The 14,335-nt window shown below is 62.2% G+C and overlaps 1 protein-coding gene and 1 long non-coding RNA gene across 4 annotated transcripts in view; one reads left to right on the top strand and one right to left on the bottom strand.

Moving 5' to 3' along the window:
• Nucleotides 1-5,339, top strand: LOC145505697 (uncharacterized). Its single transcript, XR_014053214.1, has 2 exons — nucleotides 1-435; nucleotides 1,962-5,339. It is a non-coding gene; the product is annotated as an uncharacterized LOC145505697 (long non-coding RNA).
• The window catches only part of SKI (SKI proto-oncogene), a 54,514-nt gene continuing 44,919 nt past the window's right edge, over nucleotides 4,741-14,335 (bottom strand). For 2 of the 3 annotated variants that reach the window (XM_081488392.1, XM_081488393.1), the window contains exons 2-7: nucleotides 10,374-10,493; nucleotides 10,180-10,295; nucleotides 9,528-9,790; nucleotides 9,119-9,420; nucleotides 8,327-8,557; nucleotides 7,590-7,873 (exon numbers count right to left, since the gene is read on the bottom strand). In XM_081488392.1, coding sequence (XP_081344518.1) covers nucleotides 7,685-7,873; nucleotides 8,327-8,557; nucleotides 9,119-9,420; nucleotides 9,528-9,790; nucleotides 10,180-10,295; nucleotides 10,374-10,493 — 1,221 coding nt within the window. In that variant the 3' untranslated portion in view covers nucleotides 7,590-7,684. Of the gene's footprint in view, nucleotides 6,687-7,589; nucleotides 7,874-8,326; nucleotides 8,558-9,118; nucleotides 9,421-9,527; nucleotides 9,791-10,179; nucleotides 10,296-10,373; nucleotides 10,494-14,335 lie in introns of those variants that run through there. The other variant, XM_081488391.1, reaches the window with a different exon arrangement.

Below are 14,335 nucleotides of genomic sequence, written 5' to 3'. Positions count from 1 at the left end.
GGGGAAGGCAGACGCCCCTGATGACGGGCCGGTGACACCTGCCTGGCGCGCCGGCTACTGCCCTCTGCGCGCAGCAACTCCCCTCCCCGCCGGCCCGGCCTTGGCAGGGAGCCTCCTCCACACACCACCAGAGCCTTTTCTGGGACTGTTTTTTCTTAGAAACAGGAAGTTGGGGTGTGGGCCACACGTCCCGCAGGTCAAGGCCCCGCCGTCGGCAGAGCATGGTGGGGGTTTGGACCCATGGGAATGCGCCACCCTGCCTAACTCCTGCAGTTCCCGGCGCCCGATGGAAGCCCAAAGGTGGACGGAGGTAGAAGAGGGGAGGGGAACAGGAGAAGCGGGGCCTGGCTGCCCTGGCTCTGCTGCCCACCTGGCTGCAGCCCCAACGCTGGGTCACTCAGCCTGTCGGTGCCACCTCCACGAGCGCAGCCCCAGGTGTGTGGAGCAGGGGTACTGATGTTCTCCTTCCAGCCCCGGCCCTGCCACCAGGCCTGTCCTTAAACGTGAGCAAGTGTGCACACTCACTGGAGCAGAGCCTGCCCGCAAGGCCAGGAGACCAACAGCTCCAGGCAAGGGGTCGTGCCTGTCCTGGGCCTGAGGACCTGGGTCTCCCATCCAGCCTCTGGGGGCCCAGCCCTGCCTCTTCTCCAGCGGAGCTCCAGGGGGTTTCACTGGACAGGGTTGGGGTCTCCACTTCTGCCCTTGTCTGACACCTTGTGTTCCCAGGGCACCTGTCCTGGCAGTCCCACTGCCAGCCACTCTGGTGGGCACCCCGTGGAGGGACACTGTGGACACAGCCCTGGACGCCCAACCCACCCCTCCCAGCCACTTCTGCCCACCAGGCTCCAGGCCCAGCCAGGGTCAGCGGCTACCCACCCCCACCCTCCTGGCCAGAACAGGAAGGTTTGGTTTTGGAGGCTTTCAGAGGCTGGCCCCCACCCCAGCCCTCTTTGTGGACCTGGGGGCCCCAGGATGACAGAGGGTGGAGCCTAGGAGGGCTTGTAGGGTGGGCCCTGCTCCGAGTCTGTGCACATTTGACCTCCAGCTGGCAGGGCACCTGGCACCTTCTGACTTGGTACGAGAGAGAGGGGTGGGGGGAGGGAACCTGAGAGGCAGAAGTGGGGACAAGTAGGGGGAGGGCAGGCACCCAGACACTCAGCTGCGAGGGTGTGGGCCCCACGGCCACACCCACAGCCTGCCTGGGTGCCCGGTGAGGGGTGGGGGGACCTGACACCACCCGCCTCCCTGGGGCTACAGAGCCGCACCATGACGGGCTCAGCCAGTTACCTGCTTGCCCTCTCTGCTGGACCCAAGTGGCCCTGGACACACATGCTCGACGGGGCCTTATAGAGAGGGTGACCTCAAAGTCCTTCGAGCACAAGGTGCCTTATCCCTTGAGGGTTCCGGAACAGGCCTCCATGGCAGCAGGAGTGACCCACACGAGAGCCTGGGCCAAGCTTCCTGCCAGCAGGGCGCCTGCCAGGCCGGGCGCAGAGCAAGAAGGTCCAACCCCAGCCCAGCCGGACACCTGACTGGCACAAGATGCTCCAAGACAAGCCAGGTCCACCTGCCTGCCTACCCCCTGTCGTGGGGCCACCTGCTCCAGGGCTGGGAGTCCCGCCCAGTGGCCCCAGCCCTGGCACAGGCCTGGGCGCAGATGGCCCCATATGGGGGGCTGCCTGCAGGGCCCACGTCTTCAACTCTTGGGGGCAGGGGCCAGCAGGTACCCAGGTCCCCAAAGTTCTGCCCCCGCCCCTCCCAGGGTCGCCCATCAGCGGGCAGCACAGACAGGAGGGTGCAGGGCTGCTGTCCCTGAGCACAGGGGTTTCTGTGGGGAGGACACAGGATCCTCTCCAGGCCCTGGTTTCACATCCTGCTGATGGCCACACTGTTTCTTGAGGGCACAGACTGGCCTAGGGGCCAGGCCAGAGGCGCAGACCAGCCCGGATTTTTCCCTACAGGATTCCACTTCCCTGCAGCGGGTCACCCTCCCTGATGAGCATGGTGTGGGGAGAGGCCTTGGGACATCGTGAAGCAGCCTGACCTGACCTGGACCCGCTCGTGGCATGCTCCAGCTGTTCTCTTCCTGGCCAGCAAGGAGTGACCCTGGGACAAGACAACCAGAGACGAGGGAGGGGGTAGCAGGGGTTAAAGGCAGGTTGGGGTCTGGGGCCAGGTGGGCCAGGGAGGGGGCTGCTGGCCAGAGTTGGGCTGTGCTGGGGGTGTGGGTGGGGTGGAAGCTGGGGGCCACACTGAGGGCCAGGGGTCAGAGCAGGGAGGACAGGCTGTGCCAGCTGTTCCTGTAAAAGGCAGGCGGCTTCCTCTTTCCACACGGCGTGCCTGGCACCCGCCTCCCCAGACAAGGGCCCAGCTCTCGGCCTGTGGTCAGCCCCCTTGACCACAGGATGCTGGGCGGGGGCAGGGGGTGCCAAACTGAGGCTCTGGGGCTGGCAGCCTAGGGGACGGGTAGGGACCCCAGGACAGAGACAGGCAGGCACAGCTGAGAGCCCAGCGGGCTGGGGTGGGGCCCTTGTTGTCTGTGACTGAGCAGAAGTGAAAGCTGGGGGTGGGGGCCACAGGGCAGGGACAGAAGCTGGGGAGCTGAGTAGGTTCCCAGGAGCACCCCTGCCCCAGGCTCACTTCACCCTAAGCCTCGGGGGAGGGGCCTGGGAATCGGCACCAATGTGGGCAGGGGGGCACAGGCCATCTGGGGGATGGGACCAGGGGGTCCCTACAGAGGCCCTGGCTGGTGTGGCAGTCCCGAGCCTGGGGACCAGAAGTGGGGATGGGGGGCTGCCAGGAATCCCCAAGGAGGGGCCCTTCTCTGCCTGAGGCTCTCTGACCCATTCAGCAAGGGCTTGGGAAGAGGGTTCTGAGGTCAGACGGCTCCCACTGTGTCTTCTCTGGGCCAGGGTGCCCAGGGCCCTTTAGTGCTAGCAGGTCACATCCAGAGGTGAAAGGTCACATCCAGAGATCAAGGCCAGAGCAGTGCAGGACGGTGATGAGCCTGGAGCTCCAGGGGCTGCGCTTGGTCCAGCTCCAAGGCCCCTCACGACAGGCTGAGCAGCGCACTGGCTGTGAGGACCCTGACTGCACACGTGTGCCCATGCATACACACGCACATGCGCACGCACACACAGCCCTCCAGCGGGCTCCCCAGCCTCCCTTGGGGACCCCTCCTCCCCACCCACACCTCCTTGTGGTCAAGACCTCAGGTGAGACGTGGACCCTCAGAGCAGTGAGCCAGGTGGAGCCAGGAGGCCTCAGGTGCTGGGCGCAGATGAGGAAAGGCCCTGGCACCCATCTCTGGGGACAAGCTCAGGCTGCAGAGCGCGTGGTGTCCACAGTGGGGATGAGGCCCTGCGGGGATCGGGGGGTCTGGACATGGACAGTTGCCCCCCTCATCACACTGCCCACCCTGCTGGGCTCCGTGCAGGTCTTGAGGAAGGTGTGTGTATCTGGTATCACATGTGTACAAGGCTTCAGCTGCTCTTGACTCGCGTCCACACTTGCAGGGGTACCCCTGGGACCCTCAACAGGCCACAGTGGATGGCTGTCCACTCAGGAGACCTGAGAAGACAGTGCTGGGTGGCACCCTATCCGGGCATAAGGCAGTGGTCAGGACAGAAGGGCTGCCCAGCCCAGTAACGGGGACACGCAGCATCTGGTCGCCAACCTTTCTCCCCTCCCCTCCCCACCATGGGCACAGGGGGCTAGGAGTGCCCAGGGGCCGTCCTCACCTCACCTCATGCAGGGCAGTGCCCAAGGGTCCATCCCTGCCGGGGGAAGGGGGCCCTCAGCCCAGTGGGAGTCAGACCCAGGTGACACCTGCATCTAGGGGGCAGAGGGTGTGGGGGCCCCAGTCATGCCCTATGAGGAGGGTCTGTCACCCACACCTCGGGGCCCCTGCTTCCCCTCCCCTGACCTGCCCCCAGCCTGACCTTTCAGACCCAAGGTGACGCCTGGCGACCCTGGGCCCTGCTGCCCCCCACCTGGCCTGGGTGGAGTCCTGCTCCTGGGTGAGGTGGAGTCTGCTTCCTTGTCCACACCACAGCCCATCCTGCTTCCCCCCAGGGGCTCCAAGGGAACACCACTGGGCCCAGCTCTGGAGGGTTTACCAAGGATGGGGGAGGAGGTAGGGACCGAGATTTCCTAGGCTGGGGTCTGTTCCTCCAGGTGACCTGTGAGGCTCTGGGATCTGGGCTGGGAGGGTGGGTCTGGGTGGTGAAAAGCAGCCTAGCGAGGTGAGGTCCAGCATCAAGGGGCAGGGGGGTCTGGAGAAGTCCCCAGGAAGTCACACAGGTAGGGGTGGGGGCTCTGCTTATCTTTTAGGGCAGCACATTGGGGTCTGCAGTTCTGAGGCTGCTGGCTCCCTCCCCATTAAGACATGAGACAGCTCTGCAGGGGACTGGCCACCTACTCCAGCAGGCAGATGAGGCGTTCCCAGTGGATGCCCACAGTACAAGGAGGAGCCACAGTTCAGTGTGACCAAGAGGGAGGGACACAGGGCCCCAGCCAGGACCTGCCCACTTGTCCACCTAGAGTCAGTGGAGACTGAAGGACCTCAGGGTCTGATGGGAAGACAGGCACCCCCTTACTCTTCCTGGGCTCAGGCCTGGGTGGTGGCCCAGGGAGGGACAGGGCCAACCCTGACCTTGATTGTGCCATGTCATCTGTTTGGGGGATGGGGCGTCGAAGGACTGACGGGTACACAGAGAAATAGAGAAATATGCCAAGCTCTTTCTTTTTTCTTTTTAAATCAGGCATTTATAAACAAGAAAGCATACATTAATTACATAAAAATAGTTTTCGAATAGTAGAGTAAGTCGTCATATTGTCATTAGCAGCAGCAAAGGAGAGAAGGGGACGGCGATGCGGACGCTCCTGGCGGGCACCAGGGTGGAGCTGTGGTTTTTTTCCTTAACTGAAAAAAAAAGAAGTGTCGTTTGTGACTCCTGACTTAAAGCAAGAACAAGACAGCCCCCCAGGCCCAGTGAGCAGGCATGAAGGACGGGTGGGGTTGCCCAGGAAGCCGGGCAAGCCAGTGGGCGTGTTCTTCCTCTGTTAGAAACAACCCAGAAAATAGGACAGCTACCAGTAAGGAGAGAGTCCTGGGGGAGGACCCACCATGTACACGTATGATACACGAGTGTAAGAGGAGAGAGTATTTACACGGTCGCTTTGTACATTGGCGAGTTCTGTACGAAAAGCAGGACACTATGTGAGTGAGTTAGCTGCTCCATAGATATGAATGTTATTGCTGTTGTTTTTTTCCCTTCGTTAAAAATCTTTCAGCATAGAAATAATGAGTGATTAAACTGAATACACGGTCATTCTGGTAATGGGTATTACACACGGGGAGAGTCAACAGCCTACGGAGAGATGCCTCTTCTGAAAAATGCAACTGCAGCTGCGAGGCGGGAGCCCGGGGACCCTGCCCCTGAGGACGGGGACGAGGACAGACAGCCCCACACCGGCCTCGCCCGCGGCTGCCACCGGCTCTGGCAGGTCATGGGACCCTCGCAGTGGGCCTAGGCTGGGGAGGGACGAGGCTGCCCAACCCCACTGCCGTACCTCAGCTCCTCCCGATATCAGGGACCTAGCTGGATGGTGGCGCGGCAGACCTAGCCGATGGTCAAATGTGTGGGTGAGCAGAAGGGAAGTGAGGCGACACATTGCCCCCACGCGCAACTTGGAAAAATGTGTCTCCCTCTGGAGTCTAAAAACTCAGAAAGTGAATGGAGCAAACCCGGCGGTCTCGGGTGGCGGGTCCCGGGGGCCCTGCGACCTCAATGCAGGTTCAGATGGCAACAGAGCACAGCCGCACAGAAGCACACTGACACACTCAAAGCTTTGCTCCAACTAAATCATTTAGTTTCCCTTGAAGAAATGACTGGAAAACACAACTCTGGAAAAACAAGGGTAAACACAGCATTCTGAGTGTTGCGTGACACAACCGACCCTCTACACGACACGGTAATAATGCCCATTGGTGGATATACGTATGGCAGAGGTTTAAAAGTCCATGCATACAGATTTAATAACTGCAAAGAAAAACAGAAGCAAAAAAATTTTTAAAAAAGAAAAAAAGAAAAACAACCAAACGCACGCTGCATATACACGGTGTCCCTTTTGCATTGCACTTTAGAAGGGGGGCTGGCAGCACCCAGCCCCCACCCAGCAAACCAAGGGCAGAACCCCACCACCGACGTGGTCACCCGAACTCCGCTCTGCTCGGCGGCCGCGGCACCATCTCCCATGGCCGCAGCTGCCAGGTGCTGGGACGGACACGAGCAGAGGGTTCTGATCAGGTCTCTCCACGTAAATAAATACCATGATTTAGGTCAGGGAGCCACCTGGTCTACTGGGAAATCATTTTTCAAGCTTGGGCATAAGAAACCTTATACAATTCGCATACAGTTGAGAGTAAACGCGATTATTTGGAATAAATGCAGGTAACTCATTGTGATCATGGCAGATCCAACAGCTACTGGAGACGTATTCTGGGGGAAGGAGACGAGTCAGGGTTTGCTGTACAAGACGCTGGAAGGCACAGAACCACCCCCCGAAGTTCAGTTTTTGCGTTTTCGTTTTCGTGTGATTCCCTTGTTCAACCAAGCACCAGAGGGGTTTCTAGACACTCGAGCACTTAGGATGTGGATGCTCTAGAAATCGGTTTGCAGTATCTGAAAGTAAAAACCTCAGTTAACTGGGGAATAAAAAGAGAAGGGGAAGGTTTTTGACAAAGTGCAGTTCTAAGTATACGTTTAAATGAACGAACAAACAAAAGGAAAAAGAAAAACTGAAATAATGCTGTGTTTGTTGCAATGCTGCAGCCTCGGCCCAAACAGGTGTGCCGCTGGCCAGATGGAGGGGCGCGAGGAAGAGGGCGCGTGCCCGGCCAGAGCGGACCTGCCCCCGTCGCCCCTCCAAGCACCCCTGCAGACGCCCTTGCGGGCCGCCAGCCGGCCGGAGGGGCGCGTGGAGGAGGGCACATGCCCGGCCAGCGCAGACCCGCCCCCGCCGCCCGCCCAAGCACCCCTGTGGACGCCCCTGCGGACGCCCCTGCGGGCGGTAGGGGCGGTAGGCGGGTAAGGCGGCAGTGTTCCAGCTCGCGTGCGTGCGGCACTCCCTGGGTCTTCCCCCGACAGTGCGGGAGATGGGTCCTTGTCGCTGAAAAAATAGACTCTGGAGAAAAACCCTTCGTGTGGTCACGTGGCCGCGGGTGCAGACGAGCTGCGATGGCTTCGAGGGGCAGGATGGGGGCCACCCCGGCTCCCATGTGGGTCCTCGGGGGGCATCACGTGTGGGTGGGGCTTTTAAAAGTTAGTCATTAAAAAACGTGTTGATTTTTCTGAATATCAAGTCTCCTTATTGGTTTTAAATAGCTTATAACAAAAGTGTAAATGTTAGAACGTTCCGGCAAGCGGAGGGCCAGCCACAACCACTGAGCTGGTCTCATCTCCGGGGCAGTTGGGAACCAGCTTGCACGCTTGAACTTGGCCAGTAGAAAATTTTGCAGTGGATTCCAAAAGTATGTGGTTCCAAACACTTGCTTGGTTCTAGGCACAGTAAGACGTTGTGCTATAAGGACTGGAGGGGGGCGCCCCGCTGGCACAGAGCCCCAACCTCGCCGCCCGCCCGCCCTACGGCATCCACCCTGCACAGAAGACAGTGGGTTCAGCTAGGGCTCCAGCTCAGCCGTGCTCTCGCCACCTGCAGCCTCGGAGCGGGGCCGTGGCCACAGCTGCTCCTGCAGCCCCTTCACCACCTTCTCCAGGTGCTCCCGGGCCTCCCGCTCTCGCAGCAGGTCGGCCCGCAGCTGCTCGCGATCAGCCTCTGCGTGCTGCAGCTTCACCTGCAGGTCCTCGATCTGAAAGGGATGCCTACATTAGCCAGCTGCTCCCCACCCACCCTGCTGCTGCCCTGGCCCCGGGCTGACCCTCCGGCCATCACAGGCTCGCCCCCCACGCCACCCACTGAACCTAGGCTGGTGAGCTCAGTAGGAGGACCAGCACCATCTCCAGAGACCCTGAGACAGGGGGCGACACCCACCCCCCACCCCTGGGAGCCTGCTGCCCAGCCCTGGCCCCCAGATGGCAGGATGGCCAATGGGGACCGGTTGAGACTTTAATGCGCATGTGAGGGTGAACTCAGCCCTCCTCCAGGACAGGAGAGGAGAGCCTGGGGCCACACCACCACCCCATGGAGGACGGACTCAAAGCCCAGCAGCTCCCCACACCCAGACGGCCCAGCGAGGAGGGGAGGGACCCTGAGATGCCAATGGTGCACCCACCACCTCTGCCTCCCGCGGCTCCCTGCGTACCTGGGCCGAGTACTTGGCCCGCAGGCGGCCGGCCTCACAGCCCTTGTCACACACACGGGCTTGCCGCGCCTGCTCCAGCTCCCGCTTCAGGCGCAGTCGCGCCTCGTTGGCCTCCTTCATCTTCTTCTCATTCTCCGCGCGGAGCCGCTCGATCTCCTTCCGCAGGCTGCGCTTGGCCTCCGTGGCCTCCCGCAACTTCTCCTTCTTGGCCACGCGCAGGAACTCCAGCTCCTGGGGTGAGGGGCCAGCTCAGGGGCGCCCCCACGCCAGGCCTCCCCAGCACCTGCATGCCTCATAGATCCCTGTCCCCTCCAAGCACTGCCCACAGCCCCCGGGGGTATCCTCAGAGCCAGGAGGGGCTCACCCAGGCACCACACCATCTGAGGGCCCCAGAGGCCCCACAGCCAGATGGAGAAGAGGCGGCCCTTCTGGGGACTCAGCCCTGTCTCCACAAACATGCTCATGAATATGCATGTGGGAAATCACACCTCCAACCAGAACCAGGGAGAAGGAGGGATGCTGAGGGAGCAAGCGGTTGCAAGCGAGCTCTGGGGCTGGCAGGGCTGTGCTGAGCAAGCCCACATGCCAGACGCTGGCTGAGGTGTGAGAGCAGTGAGGCCAGGGGGCCCAGGCCACAGAGCCCTGGGTGACAACCCCGCCCTCCCGAGTGATGAGGACTCATCATCAAGTCAGGTGGGCAGGAGAGGCCAGCAGGAGTCTCTTGGAAAGGAAGTAAGTGCCCCGGGGGAGTGGCCTGGGGCCCGGTGTGGGGACGGGTGTGCAGCCGCTCACCTGGTGCAGACTGCGCTTGGCCTGCAGGGCGGCGCTCAGCTTCTCCTCCTGCTTCACGCGCATCTTCACCACCTCATGCAGGAACTTCTCTTTGGCTTCCTTGGTGTCCAGGCCGCCCTCCAGGGCCTGCCGTAGGTGCTCCAGCTCCGCCTCCAGCCCACTGCTCAGGGCGTCGGCGGGGGCCACAGCATCGGGGGCGGCGGGGGCCGCGGGCGGGGCGAGCAGGCCTGGGGAGCTCAGGTCCTTGGCAGAGCTGGATGAGGTAAAGGATGGAGAGGACAGCGAGGACAGGGAGGAGGTGACTGCAAAGACAGACAGACAGAGATGCAATTAGCAGAGCGACCTCTCCCGGGACAGGACCCTCAGGAGGACCGACAGCCCCCAAGGGCAGAGGGGCGTGGGCACTCACACTCCTCTCGGCTCTCCACCTCCACCTCGGCCTCTGAGTCCTTGTCCTCCTCGGGGGTGGGCCCGGGTGCTGGCGTCTCCGGGGCTCCAGGGGTGTCCGCAGGCAACTTCCGCTTCCGGGGCTGGATGCAGGCGGGGAGGGGCTCGGGGGCCCGGGAGACGACCGTGGCGCAGGGTGGGCTGCTCACTGCCTTGTGCTGGGCTGGCGGGGCCAGGGCCACATTGGGAGCCACACCCGTCTCAAAGCTCTTGTAGGAGTAGAAGCTGTGGGGGACATAGCAGGCGCTGGGTCCTCGGCAGCTGCCCCGGCCCCTGCACGCCCCCCATTGCAGGCCCCGCTCCCGCAGACAGCATGAGGGAGCGGACACTTCAGCCTGGGGCCCTGGGGCAGCTGGAACATGGCCCCCAGCCACCGTATGTGGGACAGGCCACACCAGCACTGTGTGCCACCAACTTTAGAGCACAGAAAATCTAGATACCCTCCCCCATACCACCAAAGGACCAGCACTTCTGCCACTGCCTCAACCAGAGAGCTGGGGCCTGACACAATGCCTCCAGACTGCCTGCCTGCCAAGCTCAGGGATGATTAAAGCAGGAACTTGCTTCTCCGGCTGGTCCACAAGCCCCGTGGGTCATGGCTGGTGGTCACTCACCTGTCTCGAATCAGGGCCGGGAGGTGCGGGGAGAGCTCTTTGTCACTCGTGGAAACCGCAGGGGACCAGGGTCGGAAGGCGGAGAGACGCTGACGAGGGTGGATGCAGCCCAGGCTCTGTGGGAACAGGGGCTGTCAGAGGGGGGCCCCAGGCCACCCTGTCCCCATCCCGCCTGCCAGGGCCACATGCCACACCTTGCTGGAGGAGCCGGCCAGGGTCCGCAGCCAGCCGGGCTGTTTGTCCTTCTCGGAGGACGTGGGGTGCTGAGAGGGGGCGTCATCTGCTTTTCTTACAGAGGCCGGGGGATCAGAGACCTGTGAGCGACACAGAAGTTCCTGCTGACACACTGGGTAGGACGCAGCCACACATGAGGCATGCCCAGGAACACGCAGACCCCTCAGGTACATATCGCATGGTGTGCCTGGCCCCACGTGGGCCTGACAGCTGGCAGAGGCCAAGGACCCACAGCATGTTGGTTCAGAAGGGACCCCTGCCCCCACCACTTGGGCTGACAGGTCTGGAAGGGGTAGCAGCGGGCAGGCTCGCGGGCTGAGCACAGGGCCCTGTTGGGACTGCCCAGAGCTTTCCAGGGGCGTCACACATAGTGCCCCCAGAGCCCTGGATTTCATCACATGGTACTAATTTTAGAAACTCCTTGTGGGGCTGGGCCAGCTGCATGATGGGTGAGCAGAAAGCTCGGGCCATGCCCCATCCCTGCTGGAAGAAAACAGCCCCAACATGAACTGAGTGCACTCAGCCTGCTGAGAAGGCCCCTGGACGTCCCCAAGTCTCGTGTTGGGGAAGGAAGCTCGGGACACAGGAGCCTTGTGTCTGCTGGATACTGTAGCTGGAGTGGCCTCCAAGGCTGGTGTCAAACTGCCCCCTGCCTGCTGGCCCCAAGGAGCACCTGGAGAGAATACCGAACCCCAGAATTGGCCCTAAGGGGCCTGCACCACCAGAGCTGTGGGGGAGGAAGTGGTCAGTCAGCTGCCATGCTCAGAAGGGTCATCACAACAAAACTCAAGGGAAGGAGCCAACTGGGTGCCAGACCGCCAGGGCAACAGAGCCCACACTTCTGGGTGCGTGCAGGGGCCACTCCCAACCCTACAGCCGAAGCTCCCTAACTCCACTCCAGGAAACGCGGAACCCTTGGGCCCAGACCCGTGGGGCTGGGCGGCGTGCTCTGGCCTTGGACCCAGCACAGGGTCACTGCCCCCTCAGCCTGCCCACCCAGCCCCTGGGAGACTGGTCGAGGGTCCTGCAGACGGCATGGACAGACAGCTCAGACCTGAACACACTTGGTGCTCTTGTGTGGGGTGGAGGGGAAAGGAGCTGGGCAATGCCTGGGGGCCTCCCGAGCTTGGTGCATAGCGCTGGACCGGGCGCCGCCTGCAAGGGTGGGGCTTCCTGTCTGAGCTGAGTTCTCACGGGAGAGAAGCCACAGCGCCCTGCCGGCTCCTCCGATTCCGAGAAACCTCAGGGAGCCCTCGTGGGAGGTGTCAGACGACCCGGGCCGCAGGCCACCCCCACGCGGCCAGCAAGCCCCACCACACGGCGGGGGAGGCTTCCTGCTCAGGAGAAAGGCTGTAGCCTCCTGGCCCCCCAACCTGCCTGAGCCCTGGTCCACCCAGGATGCAGGAGCCGAGCAACCTCGGGGACTCCGTCCAAGGAAAGCCCAATGTGCTCTCCATAAAGTCCAGCTGGCTGGTTATGGGCATGTGGAAGCAGCAGAGAAGGAGGCATGACCACCAGGGCCCGAGGGAGTGACGCCTCTTCAAAGTCCAGGAAGGATGGGCCACAGAGATGGCAGAAGGTTGGAGACACAGACATGTGTGCAACAATAACTGCGTGGCCACTTCTGCGAGGGGGCGAGCCTGTGGCCTCCAGCTCCTGACCCTGCTGGGCCCTGGAAATCCAGGACACACTCAAGCAGCAGGGGCACTGGGAGCCTAAGGTGGCTTCCCCACACTCCAAGATACACATCCTGCCTGACAGAGAAGCCTGAGGGGACAGCGCGGAGACGTGGGTTCCAGGAGAACCCCCCTGGTGCCACAGGGAGCCCCCACCCGGGACTGCTCAGCAGCCACACGTATCTGTCACTGTGGAGCCTGTGCATCACCCAGGGACCTGCATACGTGTGCAGGATCTGGGGTACAACTGGGGGTGACGTCACCCCCATGACCTTCCTGTCCTCCCAGGTCAGAGGCCCCAAACCGTGCAGCCCACCGCATATGGGTGGAGCAAGGTGTGCATGGCTGCTGAGGCCGTGGCCACCCTGGAGGGCAGCACAAGGGGCAACAGGCAGAGCAAGGGCAGCTCCCAGCGTTCCCCCTGGTGCTCACAAGGGCTGTACTCAGTGTCTGAGCCCCAAAGGCGCTGCAGGCCAGCCCAGCCAGGCAAACCCAGGGTCCTCTCTGCAGGCAGGGGGCTCCTGGGGGAAAGGAGGACTTCAAGCCACCAAGGACGAAGCTGTCTTGGGTTTTCCTCCCTGGGTGCTGCACTGTGAGCCCTGGCTCCACACTCTTTTTCCTAGGCACCACCCTGTCCACCTTAAACAGAAAGAGAAAGTGTACATAGGGGATGAAGGAACAGGAGAACATTCCCAACACCTGCCGGTGGCACCGAACTAAGGCCCGAGCACCCAGTGTGAGCTCTGTACACAGGAGCACTGACTGGCCCATCCTCCAGGCCCCTGGCTCTGGGGTGACCGGGCAGTGCAGAGGAGAGGCTCTCTCTGACCAAAAGGCAGAGCCGGGGCCCAGCTGGGCACACAGCCGCCCAGCGCCAACCTGAACGGGCCGGAGCGAGAGAAGCCCAGCACAAGGCAGGACCAGGCCCAAACGGCCACGGGCTCCGGGAGGGTCAGACTCTCAGCCTGCACATGGACACGAGGCAGGGTGGAGGGAGATGCTGCCGGAGAACGGCGCAGGCGCCGGGCCGTGTGCAGCATCCAGAGACCACCCAGGTGGCTGCCTGGCGGGAGGGTGGCCACTTGGGGTCACTTCCCCGCCCAGGTCCACAATTTCATCCTCGGGCCCTTGTGGGATGTGTGGGCTTTGGGCTGAGGCCCCGGAACATGAGGTGACCGGGCTCCACCTACCCAGGCAGGCACTGTGCTGCCCTGAGAAATGCCACCCGAGTACAGCTGGGCATCTGTCCAGGGTGCCTGTCCAGGGCACCCTAGGTGGTCAGGATGTGGAGACTCCTTGCATGCTCGCCAGAGGGGCACACGCCCCCGTTCACAGTCGTGCACACGCAGAGCTCAGTGGGGAGGCCGCATGCACAGGCATCCAGAAAAGAGCAGTGCCCCCCATCCCCACACCCGAGCTGGGTGTGTCTGTTCTCTCCAGCACAAAGGTGTCCCCTCTGGCCTCGGGGCCTAAGGCCAGGATGCACGCTGCCCTGGGCGCTCTGCAGGGCTGAGGGCAGCCAGCACCCACACACCCTCTGGTCCAGTGGCACCGTGTGATGTGGCTGGGGAACCGGGCGGGAGAGTCTCCGATGAGACCTGCACTAGGGATGAGGAGCGTGACCTGGATGGAAGACCCGCCCCACGGAGAAAACGACACTCAGCTTCCTGGACTCCTTGCTGGGGGCAAGAGTTCTGCCATCTGGGGACCAGGCCCAGATGAGGGTCTAGCTAGGCGCTGCACTCAACCAGGGAGTGAAACACACCGTCCAGCCGCCAGACCCTGGTCGTCAACTGATTCGAAGGACAACGTCAGCCTTGCTGTCAAGCACCCGACCCCCTCCAGACTCAATGCCTGCGTGGCGGCCCAGGCCAAGCCCCAGCAGCACAGGTGCCTCCCACCATCAGATGCTGAAGGACTGTCAGCTCTCCCCAGAGGCAGCGTCACTTCTGGACAAACAGACACCCAGAGCAAGCACCACAGCTCAGCCAACGGCCATGTCCCAACATGGCTGGTGTGTGCACAGCCTCCAGGTGAGCAGGAAACCCCACGTGAGGCTCACACAAAGCTAGGAGTGCCTTCCAGACACACCAGCTCTGCTGTACAACACACCTGCCCGCACTGTCTCCACCACCCTGTCCATCAACCTGCCTCTTTTACCAGGTGGCAGCTAACACGGAGAACCTTAAACCAGCTCAGAGAAAACCTGAAGGTGAACCGTCTGGAGAAACCAAGGCTCTAAAGGG

This window comes from Giraffa tippelskirchi, chromosome 5 (assembly GCF_054371585.1).
Source record: "Giraffa tippelskirchi isolate mGirTip1 chromosome 5, T2T-mGirTip1v1.2.pri, whole genome shotgun sequence".
Lineage (NCBI taxonomy): Eukaryota > Metazoa > Chordata > Mammalia > Artiodactyla > Giraffidae > Giraffa > Giraffa tippelskirchi.
This window is presented reverse-complemented; position numbering and strand designations above follow the sequence as displayed.